Below are 16,744 nucleotides of genomic sequence, written 5' to 3' on the forward strand. Positions count from 1 at the left end.
AGGTTATAATTCTGCATGTTAGCAAGTTATCTGTGACACTAATATAAATATTGTGGTGATTTATTAGGTATATTTTAAGAAATACTTGGTAAGAACATGGACTCATAGCGGATGTAGGCTAAACATAAAGAGTGGAATGCGTGTGAGAAGTTAGAGTGTATGAAAGCAGGTGCGACTGTTTGTCGGCTGCTTTAAACATGTCACCACAAGTTCGTCTAGAGTCTGGGGACTGGAGCGCGGTATAAACATTAAAGGATGGTGGTAATAAATAATGTGATAAATTATTAATGTTGTTGTTTCTAAGAAATACTTGATAAGAACATGGTTCTATAGCGGATGTCGGCTAAACTCAAAGAGCGGAATGTGTGGATGATGCTGTCATAGTCATGAGGTCACCTATTTTTCAGTGGCGACAGCGAGATGCAGGCCTATTGGTACCAATCTTCTTGTTATAAGGTAGAAAATATAAGAAACGAGCGCGTTGGATTAAGATAATAACATGATGCTGATGTAACTTTTCCTGGAATGTGGTCACAGCTGTGCGTATGACTAATACCAGATAAGATGTTTTAATATAAACAAAGCGGAGGCTTCAGATAAAAAATCGACTAAGTACCCATGACAAAAATATTATTTAAATAAATAAATCCCGTGTCGAATCAACACATATGGGTTGTTTGGTTTTAGCGTTTACTTTGATACTCTCTTGGATGCATAAAAGTTTTATTTTTTAATGTACACAAACATATTTCTCCGGCCTCATATGAGAACGTGACTATAAAGTAAACAAATTTTGATCATATAGTTATTATCACATAAAATAATATTACGCCGACAATCGAATATTTACGTATAAAATATCAGTTGGGGAAGGTTAATTTATGCTATTATTAGAGTATGGATATACAGGGTGTCCACCGAAAGGCGTTTTAAATGGATTTTACATTTGAATTATTTGAAAAAATTATAACAGCTATTTTTTATTGTAGAGGTTGGCATGACTCGCGTTCTTGGAAAACAATGATGACGTCATAATCATTTCCAGCCCAGGTGTTGTTTTTATTACAGTTATGTAAACAAAATGTAAGATTTATTACCTTTTTCTTGGAATTTTGTCGGGCTTTTAAGCAGTTATGTAAACAAACTTCAAAGGCGGTGTGCGCCTTAATTTTTTCTCGGAAACTGATATATAGATGTATTTCTTGGAAAATACGTGACCAAAGCGTTGTTTATATTACCGTTATGTAAACAAATACATGATTTATTACCCTTTTCTTGGAATTTTGTCTGGCTTTTAAACAAGTTTCAACCTGTAGCTGTGGTCCTAGCGTGGGAACTTGTAGATAAAATATTTCATGTTGCACAATATTGTGTGTAATGGATTTAACAGCTCAGATTTTTTTTTTGCTAAACGAAAATTTACAAAACTGGATAAAACAGTAGACTGGAACGTCTCCAGCTCATTCTAGTTTGAGACTCTGGAAGTATCGAAATAATTGCTAAATAAAAAACATGTTTCTTTGTAGCAGAGAAGCATTCATTAGAACTAACCAAATAGAAGTGGATACAAAATATGAAATATCCGACATCAGCATTGTCTCGGGAAAGTTTGGATCTCGAGTAATAGTAATAATACTGACAGCGGGTAAAGGCAGTTCTGCAAGCTATAAAATAATAATTTTCGAACTTTGCTGAGTAACGGAAAAAAATATATGAAGAGGTTAAATGAATTCCTGGTAAATATGCAGTGTTTAAAAGAAGACTTGACGTCTGCATTGAGATTGTGAGGAAGATACGTAATGTCGACATCACCGATCAAAAAGAGGGTCCAGTTCAACAATCATACCAACACCCAGTACATATTCCACTAGACTTACACCCAAAGGACAGCTATAGGTGTTGATGCAATATATCGAGTCTGATTTCAAGAAAGGATAATAAAATTCTTATATTATCGAGTCTGTACTTGTAAACAAAATAAATCAAATTTAACCTCTGTAATATGTATGATATAAATATTTAATAAAATAATTAAAATTATTATCTTTTTATTTTCCCATTATTCACCACTTAAAATTACAAAATAAATAAAAAATCTGATATATTTTAAACTCTTTTATTAAATCAATAAATACAGTGATATATACATATTAATAAAAAATTATAGATAATACAATTTAATAATGGTTATTGGACACCTGTCCTACACAAAACTAATCAACGATTAATCACGTGGTGCAATTAATTTGGCTTCCAGAAGCTCCTCGATGATGCTGTTCATTTCATTTACGTGATTGGAATTTCCCGCTTCTTGGGAGGCCATTAAAAGCCTAAGTCGATCCACAAGTTCGTTGGGATCGTTCCAGTACACGTAGTCGATAGCGTTATCTGTGACATTCATCATTAGCTTACTGCCGCCACCACGATGTCGGTGCCTTTGAAGAATCGGCTTTATGACATATTTATATTTCCAGCTATTTCCGCCCGATATCGGCTTCGATGAGTCATAAGACAGTCTGTTGGCACTGGTATTTCTAATGATGTCAGCATATTTCTTTTCATCGTCGCTCTTGTAAATTTTAAGTGGACGCTTCTTAATCAACAATTCAAAGAGGCCCCTCGTTCCCTCATATTTGCTGTCATTTGTTAGCACATTATCGTCGCACATTTGGACTTTAGAATTTCCTATGTAGAAGTCATCTTCATCGGGATTGTATCTGACGCCATACTTTACGTCAAAGCTATCTCTAGTATCATGCACTAGTCTGGAAATGTAGAATTTGGGCAGATCGTGAAATTTTTCAAGATATTTCTCATCATTGTCAGTGTCCTCCTCGGGGAGGTCCGTGTTCGTATAAATATCACTATCAGTGTTACTTGTGAGCTCATCTATCTCACTCTTTGGTTCAGACTTCTCTATTCCATGTTTTATGACAGACAAAGTTGACAGCAGCGACTGAGTAGGGTTTACACAGTTATGTTATTTTCCTATGCTTGTTGTATCTATTTGTTCTTCTGTCTGTTGACTATGGTCACGCATGTGACGCTTTAAGTTATCTGCTCTTGCAAACTGTTTATCACATACGTTACAAACAAATTTTTTGGATTTGTGACCATTCATGTGTCGACTTAGGTTGCTTAACAGAGTGAAAGTTTTATCACAAACTTTACATGTGTTCATGTTGGTTGTATGATAGCAAATGATGTTCACAATGAAGAGTAGCTATATATACATGGATGATAACTCATAATTAGAAAGAAAAAATAAGAGCAATGAGAACAAGTGAGGACAAGTGAGGACAACATTGAGGACAAGTGAGGACAAGTGAGGACAAGTGAGGACAACAATGAGGATAAGTGAGGACAAGTGAGGACAACATTGAGGACAAGTGGGGACAAGTGAGGCAAGTGAGGACAACAATGAGGACAAGTGAGGACAACATTGAGGACAAGTGAGGACAACATTGAGGACAAGTGAGGACAACATGGACAACATTGAGGACAAGTGAGGACAAGTGAGGACAACAATGAGGACAAGTGAGGACAAATAAGGCCAAGTGAGGACAACAATGAGGATAAGTGAGGACAAGTGAGAGGACAAGTGAGGACAAGTGAGGACAACAATGAGGACAAGTGAGGACAACATTGAGGACAAGTGAGGACAACATTGAGAACAAGTGAGGACAAGTGAGGACAACAATGAGGACAAGTGAGGACAAATGAGGCCAAGTGAGAACAACAATGAGGACAAGTGAGGACAAGTGAGGACAAGTGAGGACAACATTGAGGACAAGTGAGGACAAGTGAGGACAAGTGAGGACAAGTGAAGTGAGGACAAGTGAGGACAACAATGAGGACAAGTGAGGACAACATTGAGGCCAAGTGAGAACAAGTGAGGACAACAATGAGGACAAGTGAGGACAAGTGAGGCCAAGTGAGGACAGGACAAGTGAGGACAAGTGAGGACAACATTGAGGACAAGTGAGGACAAGTGAGACCAACATTGAGGACAAGTGAGGCCAACATTGAGGACAAGTGAGGACAAGTGAGGCCAACATTGAGGACAAGTGAGGACAACATTGAGGACAAGTGAGGACAAGTGAGGCCAACATTGAGGACAAGTGAGGACAACATTGAGGACAAGTGAGGACAACAATTAGGGAAAGTGAGGACAAGTGAGGACAAATGAGGACAACAATGAGGACAAGTGAGGACAACATTGAGGACAAGTGAGGACAACAATTAGGGAAAGTGAGGACAAGTGAGGACAACAATGAGGCCAAGTGATGAGATTCATGATCAGCTGAAATGGGTTCGAGATTAAAATTTCATATCTGGGATGCCATTTATGCTTAGTTCACCTTCACAACATAAGATTTTTTACTTAATACTCGGAAATATGAAGACTTGATGAGAATAGCCAGAAGATGAATAACCAAGGTGACTGCTTTTAACTGCTAACCTTAAATGACTGAAAAGAGAAAAAGCAATAGTCTGTTCGTGACTAATAGAGAAACAGAACAGAGACCCATTGAATGGAAAATCAAAACAGAATAAACAGATGGAGGCTTACGAGATTAAAATATTAAAATAAATACTATTATTATGTTGGTAGGAGAAGTCAGATAATATTTGAATGAGTCATAAGTCTGAAAAAAAATATGTTTAGTCAAACCAGAACATGCTTACCATCCATTTAAAAAACAGTTACTATACTTTTACTATAGGTCGGTGATGTATCTAAGTGATAATCGAACTTAGTGTGATGTACATGATGTTACTTTAGAACAAAGCCTCGTACATACTACGCTGACTCAATCAGATAATTGTATTAATTGAACATATTTGAATCAGCTACTTCAGGTAACATACAGTGAACATAGTTATATTTTATCTCAAATATTCATAACTTGATTCAAAGAAAAACCATATAAAATTAAACTGTCTAAATAAATATTCGTTTTTTTTTCTATTATATATATTAATATGCATATGGTATATCTTTAGTCCAATGAACTATGTACAGGATATTATGTCATATATACACTTATCATCAAGATATCAATATACCATTTTAATTATATCTGTCTTGACATACCTATATGTCTTTATCAGTTCCAACATTTGTCCTGGAATTTGATAAGATCAGATTTAAATTAGAATAAAAGGTTTCTCATATCAAATATCATATATCATCGTAAAGATGGATTTTTTAAACGTTATATATAATTGTTCGATAGAAAAGTAAGGAACCTAAAAAAAATCCTAGAGGAGAGCTTGTATTTCTCCCTCCACCACTCATTTCTTTTTATTGATAACAGCATTATAATGAGGGATGTACAGTTTTTAAATTCATTCTTCCATTTTGTACTTCGCCTGACTAGTGTCGGTGAGATGTAATTTGCTAGTGAAGAGGGTCACGTAACTGATGAATGACACTTTAAACAAATACTAGCTGCAATAATCTAAAAGGACTTCTGTAATCGCTGGTTTGTATCCGTTTTACAGAAGAATCAGTGTTAATTTACAACATTCGTTGACGTGAAACTTTCTTACCATACAGTTACATGCAATTATTCATTTTATGTGATTATCTGAAAAGTTATTTATGATATCAGAATGTTAGTGAGATACTAAAAAATATGAAACAACAAATAGGTTATAATCATCGTGTATATAAAAATGAAAGAACAAGTACATGGATATGATTCACTTTTAATTCATTCTCTTTCGATCGTTAAATTGCACTGTTAAATAAGGAGAAAAATATGTTTTCTTCTCTAAAGATGGAAGAAGCAGTAAAATCAAGATTTACTGAATGAGTTCTATTTAAGATGGTAAACTGTAAAGCTTAACTTCATGTATCGATTTTGTCAGCCATGAAATTGAATGAATCAATAAATTTCAACTTGACTCGAAAGAGGTGCATCAAATATTTAACGAAGAAACATATTTCCTTAGATTATTTAAACTCTTGGAACAGACTTAACAGTATGATTGTGCATATCAAATACAAGTTATACAGTAAAATCAGCGACATACTCGTTTCAGATATTGTCTTTAACCACATGACTACTATTTTTTTATACATTTCGACATTCAAAATTTGATATCAGAATATTATTCTCCTAATATATTGAAACAGTAAAGGTAAGATGAAATAAAGACATTAAAACAAGCATAAAATAATATGATTGAAGGTATCTATTTTGGGTAAGAGACGGGAAAAATAATGACATCACAATAGATATTCACTTGATATATATTTAGTAATTCTTATGATAACTTACTGCAATCAGCTGATATATAACATTAATATTAAGACATGCTCAACGTCTATCCTCACCCCCACTTATCCCACACTGAAATGTTTTTTATTGAATATTTTTCTCTTTTTTATTTTTTCCTTGCCACACACATATTTAAAGAATATTAATGTGTTTTATTGAATATTTTCACTTTTTATTTTTTTTCCTTGTCACATTCATATTTAAAAAAATATTAATGTTTATAACACACACATATAAAAATATATAAATTTATTAATTAAATAATACATTTTTTTTCCTTAATATACAGTGACCCATTTGAAAGCGGGCCACCCTCATAACATTTTTATTTATGGAGCAATTTTGACGAAATTTGTTTTGAAATGTGGAGGGGGAAAAGGTGTATTTTGGGGCCAAGCGGCGATCAGTTTTTTTTTAAACCAAGGCCTACTAGATCATATTTAGAGGCTGAAAAATCCAGAATCCATATTAGCGATTTTTAAAAAAAATCTGTATACGCCACTGGATTCGGCATCTCCTGAAATGGATCTGTACCAAATTTCATGAAAAAATATTCAGCATTAATGATTCTACGGCTAAATTGCTGTCAAGTTGTTTATTATGCATTAAGAAGCTTTTTATCTAATAACCCATGCGATAATAAATCAATCACAACAAGTATTTAATAACAACATTTAATAGACATCCCTATATCAAAATACAATGAAACAAATAGAAAAATAAACGAGAAATTAACAGAAAATTTACAAAATATACAATAAAATAAAATTAACACACATGAATTAATTTTAAATTCTGGATCTTTCAACTAAATCTCCATTTAATTGAATTAATATTTTTGTAAATGTTGCCTCGTCACTAAGAAAATTTAATAAATAATGTCGATCCCACAGTTATTCATAATAGTGGCAATCTTTGTTTTATTTAAACATGCTCTAATAATACAGCTCCATAGTGATGAACAATATTCCTAATAGCAGGCTTTGCAATTACCTACCTAAGTCGCAGATGACTGAACAAAAGACGAATATGTTAAATTTATTAGCTCAATAGTGAAATTTACGTATTGTTCCTTAAGTGCACTGTCAAAAAGTATGACTCTGTAATTTAACGTTACAACATAAGATTGAAATAGTAAAACTTTGTGGTGACAGAGACAGGTCCAAAAAGGAAGTATTTCGAATTTTTAATGACAGACATCTAGAACTTCAAAATATTAATTAGCAAGTCTACCATTGAACGAGTGAGCAATATTTTTAATGAATACGGAGCTGAATCTAAGCACATTTAAAAATATATTAATGTCCAACAGCCAATAAGAAGCAATGAACGAATTCAAAATTATTTCACCGAAAATCCGAAAAAAAGTTTTAGAATTGCTAGTTTGAACCTACAGTTACCACGGGAAGCAATAAGGAGACAACTTAAAAAATACAATAATATGAAGTCTTTTAAAGCGAAATTTCTTCACACCTTAGACGAAGGTCATATTGATAAACGAATGGAATTTGTTTATTTATAGTGCCAAGGAGAATATCTTAATTACAGAAATTTTCTAAAAAAAATTTTGTTTAATGACGAGGCAATATTTACAACCAATGGGACAGTAAATTCACATAACACGAGGTATTAGGCACAAGAAAATCCGAATGTGTAATAAACTGTAGGCGACAGTATTCACAGAAGGTAAACGTATGGTGAGGTATATTAAATACCAGAATAATTGGTCCCTTTTCTGAAGGCAATAGCCAAAGTTTTTTACATTTTTTTTTAAGTAAATTCTTGGGTGGCTGTCCTATCCACAACACCAGTACTGTGAGAGCGTGGCTGAAGGAAAATTTTCCTAATCGGTGGATAGGGTGAAATAGTAGATTAATGTACTTTCCTCCCAGGGCTCCCGACTTAACTCCCTAGATTTTTTTCTATGGGGGTTCATTAAAGAAAAAGTTTACTACACTCGTCCAACGAATGCAGAACTGCTCGAAAGAAGAAATTACAACATATCAATTGTCTAATGTTATGGCACACATTCAAAGACGATACAATAAATGCATTCAATTAAATGGAGTTTTAGTTGAAAAATATAGAATTTAAAGTTAATTCATGTCTGTTAATTTAATTTTATTTTACTGCGTTTTTTGTAAATTTTATATTAATTTCTCGTTTGTTTTTCTGTTTGTTTAATTGTATTTTGATATAAGGATGTCTATTAAATGTGTTATTAAATATCTGTTGTGACTGATTTGTTATCGCATGGGTTACTAAAAAAAAGCTTCTTAATGCATAATAAACAATTTGACAGCAATTTAGCCGTAGAATCGTTAATGTTGAATATTTTTTCATGAAATTTGGTACAGATCCATTTCAGGGGGCGCCGAATCCAGTGGCGTACGCAGATTTTTTCTAAAAAAATCGCTAATATGGATTCTGGATTTTTCAGACTCTGAATGTGATCTAGTAGGCCTTAGTTTAAAAAAGAACTGGACGCCGCTTAGCCCCAAAATACACCTTTCCCCCTCTACATTTTAAAAAAAATTTCGTCAAAATCGCTCCATAAATAAAAATGTTATGAGGGTGGCCCGCTTTCAAATGGGTCACTCTGTACATATAATATATTTACAGAAAACAATATCTATATACAATACAATAACAAAAAAATATATATTTACAAATAATATTTATTTAACATATATAATGTCTGAGAATAATCTCCAACTAATTTTGATGGCCATTTGCTGCTGTCTGGACCAGATGACCATCCAACACCTTGACCATTGGTACCCTTGGAGACGTTCTCCTGGAGCCATACCATCAGCTGCCTATGTGTTTCATTAGTTTTTACATTTAATTTAAAAATTAAATTATTTTCTTTAATTACCCGGTGTAAAGTTTCCAAAAAATTATATTGAGTAAAGTAGGCGGCCTCACAAACGGCCTTATCTATTGACCAATCGATTTCTTTGTAATTTAGAAAAATATTTTTTGCCGAGAAACATTGACTATGTCGATCAACCAATGACGGATCACCGTTGACCAATAATTTTTCCAAATAATACCGATTAAATGAATTTAATATTGGATAATGACTCTTTATAATTTGACGTAAAATATCGAGGCTAATATGAGACATATATTCCTTTTGGAAAATATTTTGCAGTTGTTCGATAAATATATCATATTGAAGTTTTTTGGCAAAGATTTTTTTCATCAACCCGATGTTACATTTATCGCGCAAAGCTAGCCAATATATTGCACGGTCGGGAATCACGATTTTTTCCAGAATTTTGTCAATTAATTGAAAATTATCATCAAAAATGGCTTTTTGAAGGAAATCTTCGTAAGTCTTTTGTGAAATTTTAACAAGTTCGTATTGCAATTGAATGTCTAAGTCGGCCATCGCGAACAAAGGTAGAAAGACAAATGATGTCAACGTTTACTATATCGCGCTATTTATTTCGACTTAGAACTCCATGGGAGTGGTCGAACAAGTCGCTGCTTGTTGGAAATTATATCCCCACGGGATCGTGTCTGTGGTGACGTAATTTATTATGCGCTTGTCATCGTACGGACTGAGAGCCAATTTATTTTGTTTAATTGTATATAAATCGTGATGTTTGGAACGTATAAGTCTCTGCTCTTTAACCAGTGTGTTTTGATTAAATAGGCAATTCGTGAAATCTTCGAAAGTAATGTGTTTTACGGCTGATCGAGTAAGTCCTTTGATACGCATATTTGAGGGTTTTCCCTCGACTTTATACGAGTACATTTTAGCTCTGAGCCCGGCATACTCGGTAACTATTCTCCCACAGCTTTCATCTTTCATAAGACCTAGTACTTTTTTGTTGACGCGAGGCATACCGTACGCATTATCTTCGGGGTAGTCTGATGTATCAAACAGCTGGATGTCTCTCTTCATGCTCTCGTAAATGTCAATGTCCGTGAATTCGTATATTAAACTGTCAGTGTCCGTGTACAATAATTTAGCCTGATTGCCGAAATTTTGTTTAATATAATCGTAATGGAAATCGTAAAGTATAATTTTGGAAAGGTCCAGAATACTAAATCCAACATAAATCGGCTTGTTGAACTTAATTTTGAGTCTGTTCATCTCTACTATAACCATGTCTTCATCGAAAATTGTTAAACTGTGAAAATTTGGTTTCGCGATCAAATTTTTTGCCCCATATCGACCCTCCCATTGTGTGACCAGTTTAACGTCTTTATGTTTTCGCACATTTTCCATGGTTTTACCAAAGACAGAATTATTCATTAATTTATAGAAATTTTTCTCAAATTCGTTAGTCGCCTGTTTCCGTAAATCCGTATTTAAATTTATGTATTTTTGTAACCAAGCCGATTGGTTGAATTTAAGAATTTTGTGTACTTTAGTAATCTTTAATCCCCGCTCAATACACCGTTTCAATTGTCTGTAATGGATAACGTAACCGGTTTTCGAAAAAAGTGTTGTCAGTAATTTTGATTGTTTGCCTCCTGGGGGAACCATTTGTTCCGGGCACAGGGGTAAGTCTTTGTGGAGTTCATGAAGTTCGGGCGGGTACTCAATGTCCACTTCTAAAATATAACCGATTTCAGCATCATCTGCTAAATCGGTTATATTCAAGTTGTAGAATTGATCGACGGGTACCCACTCGAATCCCCCGGTTGGAAGGGGAAGAGACATCGCCGCGCCGTATAAGTTATTTACATCATAGTACATGATGTACTTATCGGGTTCGTCCGGATTGTATGCCTCACCCATGTACTTGTTGTTAGCCTTTGAGTACCGGTTCGACACTTGGGCTACGCCACCTCGGATCCCCTTCTCGATCATCAAAACTTTGTCAATGTCCGTCAGTAATTCTAATGTCTGTTTAGTAATTTTGAGCATGGAATCAAAGGCCAGACCGGGGGAGGTGTAATAATGTAAAGGATCAAGACCGTAAGTTTTTAGACAATTTTCACGGAAATTTTCGAAAATATCAGCCAAAAGTAGAACGTCAGTTTTCAGGTACAAGTCCGAAAATTCCCCCAAATTTTGAATATTAAATGTATTCCAGACATTTGTAGCGTGCTCGTAATCGCTGTCTGAAATAGTTTCGTCAATCAGTTTACTATAAAAATCATCTTTAGTCGGTAATGTCGTGTCATTTAATTTTTCCCACGAATTTAGATAATCGTAAGGAAAAACACCTTTCCTAGTCAAAAGGCGGAAAGTCTCCTCCGAATCACAATGAGATTTAGTGATTATTTTTTGGCTGTCATCGAGGTAAGGGGCCAACTTTTCGATTTTGTCAGCCATAAACCGGAAAGAATCTATAAATCTCAATTTGATTCTGGTATCCTTTACGTCTTTTGTGAAGGAAATATATTTTTCCTTATTTATTGGTAAAAGTTTGCCCTCAAATGACGTAGCCAAGTGACGTATGATTAAGTGACTATCGTAAGAAGACAAGCAATGAAAAGCGACCGGTATAACGTGACTGTCCGTATAATTTAAGTTACAAGAATTATGACAAGGCCCCCGGTAGACCGAATTTAGATGTGAATGATCCATAATTTTGATATCGAAACTGGTAAACGTTTTTTCGCAAATGTGACAAAATTTCGCGTTGTCATGTTCGAATTTTTGCGCGGCAGTCAAAGGCTCCATGGGCTTCGGGTGAGATAGGATGTTATTCACCTCGTCGGCAATATGTTCAAGTTCCCGGACGAACCACTGCTGGCAATAACTACCCCAATACAATATAAAACGCGAGAGACTATCGTCATATGAACATTTAAGATAATAGGCGACACTAAACGCGGTATGTTTTTGTACATTTTGAGTATTTAAATTTTGATCAGTGTTCTCGTCACACGGTTCCAAAATGCATTCAAAATCGGCATAAACGGCGAACGGTACCTTCTCTTTAAAACGATAATTTTTAAATTGAAAAAATTTTTCTTGCTCACCTGGTAGTTCTACTTTGCAAGTATTTGTTTTATAAATGCAATATATTAAATGATCATCTAAATGACGCTGCTCTGTGAAATGATTAAGACAACGATTGCAAATGTATTTTTTAGTCTTATGTTTCGATAATTGTTTGATTAATAAGCGTGACATGTTTTTTATCCACGCAAAGTGATAAACAGGTGTCTCGTCGCCGTCGTTATCTTGAACCGAATTTTCCGGGACCATTAGTAAATTTATAACTCGTTTGATATCGTTTTTACTCAAGCATACCAGTAGGACTTCCTTCTTATCAACGCCGTACACGTTAATTGCCAAGTTATTTAGACGCTCTAATTTTGGAATTTGTTTCAAAGTTATAGGAAATTCTATGCCATCAAATTTTAATATGTCACGAAAATCGGGATATGATGAAATTCTAGCTGTATCTCTTTTAGCTGGATGTAGAGCAGAGACCATGTTCCATAAAATACAATATTCATCATTATTCTTTACGTTAACAACACATTTTTTTCTTTTAATAAACTCGGGCATCTCGACGTACGTTGACGAGCCCACGGTAATCGGTGAATAATTATTTATATTCACACGCAACCCGATAATTTCCAACAAAGTCCAGCTGCTATTACGATGTTCAAAGTTTTCTAGTTTGTGTAGTATAGGTTGAACAACATTGTCTTCCCACCACTGTTTTATATTTGTACTGCAGTCAATAATTTCGTTTTTTGTCCCGAATGATTTTAAATCTACTTCCCCGTCATTTAATTTTACGAAATTTCCTTCAAAAACTAAATTTACTTTAATTAACGAGTCCTTTAAGGCATTTTTCGCTTTTATAGTGTCCACGAACGCGGTGGTTTCGGACCCGTTGGCGATGGTGACGTAGTTGGGGGTATCCCTAAGAATCCCCAGGACACGTTGGATACGTGCAGGAAGCGTTTCTGCACGGCCGCGGCTGCTTCTGCAGATGTCGGGTTCGGCTCGCGTTGTGGAACGATAGGTGTAGGGTTCCCCTTAATTAATAAGTAAAGGGGAACTTGTTAACGAATTCTTTTTTCCCTATTTTGTGGAATGACAGACAAGCCGTGCCACAAGCTGAGGGGAACAGCTTTAATATACCCCGAAGGGTCGCTGATACTCAGTACTACTACTATTTAAAAATTGGTAGCGACTACTCGTCACTAAAGGAGCGGACAATGAGAGGCTATTCGATTCAAACACTATAATACAAGTGTGAAGACCAACTCAGAGATGCTTCTTGTGTCAAGTCTCGACTGAAAGTGAGCTACCGAGGCAAAACACGGTGTCGCATAAGGTCGAGTTTTCGGTGCGGTGGGCGGAGCCTAGCTCTACCGCACCGAAACGCATAAAAGCGAGCCGTACGCAGGCTCGAGAGCTCAGTTGGCATCAAGGTATCGATGTGCATAGAGCTCCCCAGGGGCTTTGGTTGGCTTTCCTGGTGTACTGTTAAAATTAAAGAATACGTTTTACTAGGTCTGGGACCTGAGGGTAATAAAGATTTTCTGGATAGAAAAACAAGTAAAGTTAAAAAAAGGGGAAGTAAAAAAAAATTAAATTAAGGAAAAAGAAAGTTCCTTGGAAAAAAATAAAGGCCAAAGGAAAAAGAGAGTTCCTTGGGGAAAAAAATTAAGGCCAAAAAGAAATACAAAGGGGAGTAAAACAAACTTGACACTCCCAGGGAAAAGATTAGCCCTAAACCTAGTAGAAAAGAGGTCATAGGCCCGAGTTTGAGGTTAGCTGGAAATAGCCGCACCCCCAAGTTATCCTAGGATAACTCAGTAAAGAATTCGAAGACTTGGTCTACTTTAGAAAAAGAATTTCGATTTCGGGTTTCGCGTCTGACTATGGACCCAGAGTACATTGCGTCGTACGGCGTCGGTGGCTGTCACGTACGAGAGGGAGTTCTCACCGACTTTGGAGCTAGCGGGGCACGTCCGATCGCGCCGGGGGTGGAACGTGCCACCCCCAATTTAAGATTCAGAGGAGCGGCGGCGTTAAAACGGCGGTTATTTAATGAATAGCGGTCGGACTGCGGACTGGACGTCGAGTGCGCCGCAGCCTGCTGTTCAAAAAGGCCCCTGGCAGAAAATCACGGGGCGCAATGTTGGATTTTTCTTGCGTCCCGTGACAACAGAAAAACTACGAAATGATTTTTTTAGAAACTGTTTAGGTTCTTTGAGACTAACGTTCACGATGATTCCCGACCGCACACGACTCTTGAAGCACGATTTTACATCTTGCCATACCAAATTCTTCTTGTTGGGATGCACTACCGAACCTCCGGACACTATTTTTAATTTTTAGTTGTTTTAACTGTTCACGATAATATTTCAGCACCGCCAAATTGTTTTCCAAACGGAATATATTCTCGTTCTTATCAATTTTGTGAATTTTAATTTTGATGGCCTCGTTTATTACACCGATATTTTTATTTATAATTTTGATGTGTCGGTTGATCTCGTCATCGATCTTCAACAGAGTCAATGATTTTTTAGTCAGTTTAATAATTTTACAGCTGACATCACACTCGATCTCGGCAACTGACATTTTGTATTTCAATAAAAAAAGTTTAACACGACTTTGAAAAGCAAAGAAAACAATCACGTGCACTCGAACAAATTTCGAAGGCAAATGGGACCTTTTCACGAGCCCACAGTTATAGTCGACGGGTTCGGCTATTTCCGGTTATAACCGGTTATTTCCGGTTATATCCAATTTTACATCAAAAGCCTCTGAAACGCTGGACAGATAAAGCCATTGCACAACATTATGCAACATTATGAAATATTTCATCACCCGCTTATCTACAAGGACCACAGCTACAGGTTGAAACTTGTTTAAAAGCCAGACAAAATTCCAAGAAAAGGGTAATAAATCATGTATTTGTTTACATAACATAAACAACGCTTTGGTCACGTACTTTCCAAGAAATACATCTATATATCAATTTCCGAGAAAAACTTAAGGCGCATACCGCCTTTGAAGTTTGTTTACATAACTGCTTAAAAGCCCGACAAAATTCCAAGAAAAAGGTAATAAATCACACATTTGTTTACATAACTGTAATAAAAACAACATCTGGACCGGAAATGGTGATGACATCACCATTGTTTCCAAGAACGTGAGACATGCCAACCTTTACAATAAAAAATAGCTGCTATTATTTTTTCAAATAGGTCAAATGTAAAATCCATTTAAAACATACCTTTCGGTGGACACTCTGTATATGCATACTCTAATACTAGCATAAACTAACCTTACCCAACTCATATTTTATACGTAAATATTCAATTGTCGGCGTAATATTATTTTATGCGATAATAATGATTATGATTAAATTTTGTTTACTTTATAGTCACGTTCTCATAGGAAGCTGGAGAAATATGTTTATTTACATTAAAAAATAAAACTTTTATGCATCCAAGACAGTATCAAAGCAAACGCTAAAACCGAACAACACATATGTGTCGATTCGACACGGGATTTATGTTTTTTAAATAATATTTTTACCATGAGTACTTTTAGTCCCCCCGGCTTCTTGTTCTGCATTCCAAATACCCCCTCTGACACCCACATCTTGCTGCCCCCTCTCACGCCTACACCCCGCTGCCCCCCGCCGCTGCTTATGCACGCACCTGGTGCCGGCTTCTTCTTCTGCAATCCAGATCCCCCACCCCCGCACCACACTGACACTTCTTCAGCGTGATCTTGGAGCTGCTGCTGCTGCTGGAGACCTGGTGCCGGCTCCCGATGGCGGCAGCCCGGTGGTAGCCTGGAGTGACCTTGAAGTGGCCTGGTTCTCTCCTTAGATAACTACTAATGCACTTAAATGTGTCCCATAGTGTTGTTTGGAAGATTGTCCATGATAATTTATTATATCCTTTTCACCACCGGCCAGTTCAAGCTCTATGTGAACCAGACATGCATAAGCGAGTTGTTTTTTGCGAATCGTATCTTAATATTCTAAGAAATAATTTGAATTTTGCCTCAAAGATACTTTTCACAGATGAAGCAACTTTTCAATGACATGGTTTAACCAATATGCACAATTCCTGGGCTCATGAAAATCCTTACGAAGTATCTATGACAACATTTCAACATAATTTTAGTTTAAACATTTGAGCAGGAATTGTAGAAAATGTGCTTGTCGGCCCTTTTGTTTTACCTCATCGACTTGGTGCTGTTGAATATTTGCAGTTCTTAAATGAGCATCTACCACCAGTTCTGGAGGAAGTACCATTAAATGTACGTCAGGCAATGTGGTACATGCATGACGGGGCTCCTGCTCACAGCACTGTAGTAGTTAGGCGGTGGCTTAATTTAAATTACCCGAATCGTTGGATAGGTCGCGGCAATGAGGCACCTATCTCTTGGCCTGCACGTTCTCCCGATCTAACGCCCATGGATTTTTTCTTTTGGGGACATATAAAAAGTATTGTTTATGCGACCCCAGTTGACAGTGTTGAAGAGCTACAGGAAA

The 16,744-nt window shown here is 36.0% G+C and overlaps 1 protein-coding gene across 1 annotated transcript; it reads right to left on the bottom strand.

Annotated features, from left to right (window-relative positions):
- Positions 1 to 9,003: 9,003 nt before the first annotated feature.
- On the bottom strand, positions 9,004 to 11,294 carry LOC111692464. Its single transcript, XM_023456486.1, has 2 exons — positions 9,169 to 11,294; positions 9,004 to 9,109 (listed from the first exon to the last, which is right to left on the bottom strand). The coding sequence occupies exon 1, from the start codon at positions 11,176 to 11,178 to the stop codon at positions 9,751 to 9,753; it is 1,428 nt and encodes a 475-aa protein (XP_023312254.1). The 5' UTR covers positions 11,179 to 11,294; the 3' UTR covers positions 9,004 to 9,109; positions 9,169 to 9,750.
- Positions 11,295 to 16,744: the final 5,450 nt, after the last annotated feature.

This window comes from Anoplophora glabripennis, unplaced genomic scaffold (genome assembly GCF_000390285.2).
Source record: "Anoplophora glabripennis isolate ALB-LARVAE unplaced genomic scaffold, Agla_2.0 scaffold1437, whole genome shotgun sequence".
Lineage (NCBI taxonomy): Eukaryota > Metazoa > Arthropoda > Insecta > Coleoptera > Cerambycidae > Anoplophora > Anoplophora glabripennis.

What these genes read in the sequence shown, in the direction of transcription:
- LOC111692464 (XM_023456486.1), bottom strand. Translation starts at nt 11,178, where the DNA reads ATGCTCAAAATTACTAAACAGACATTAGAATTACTGACGGACATTGAC.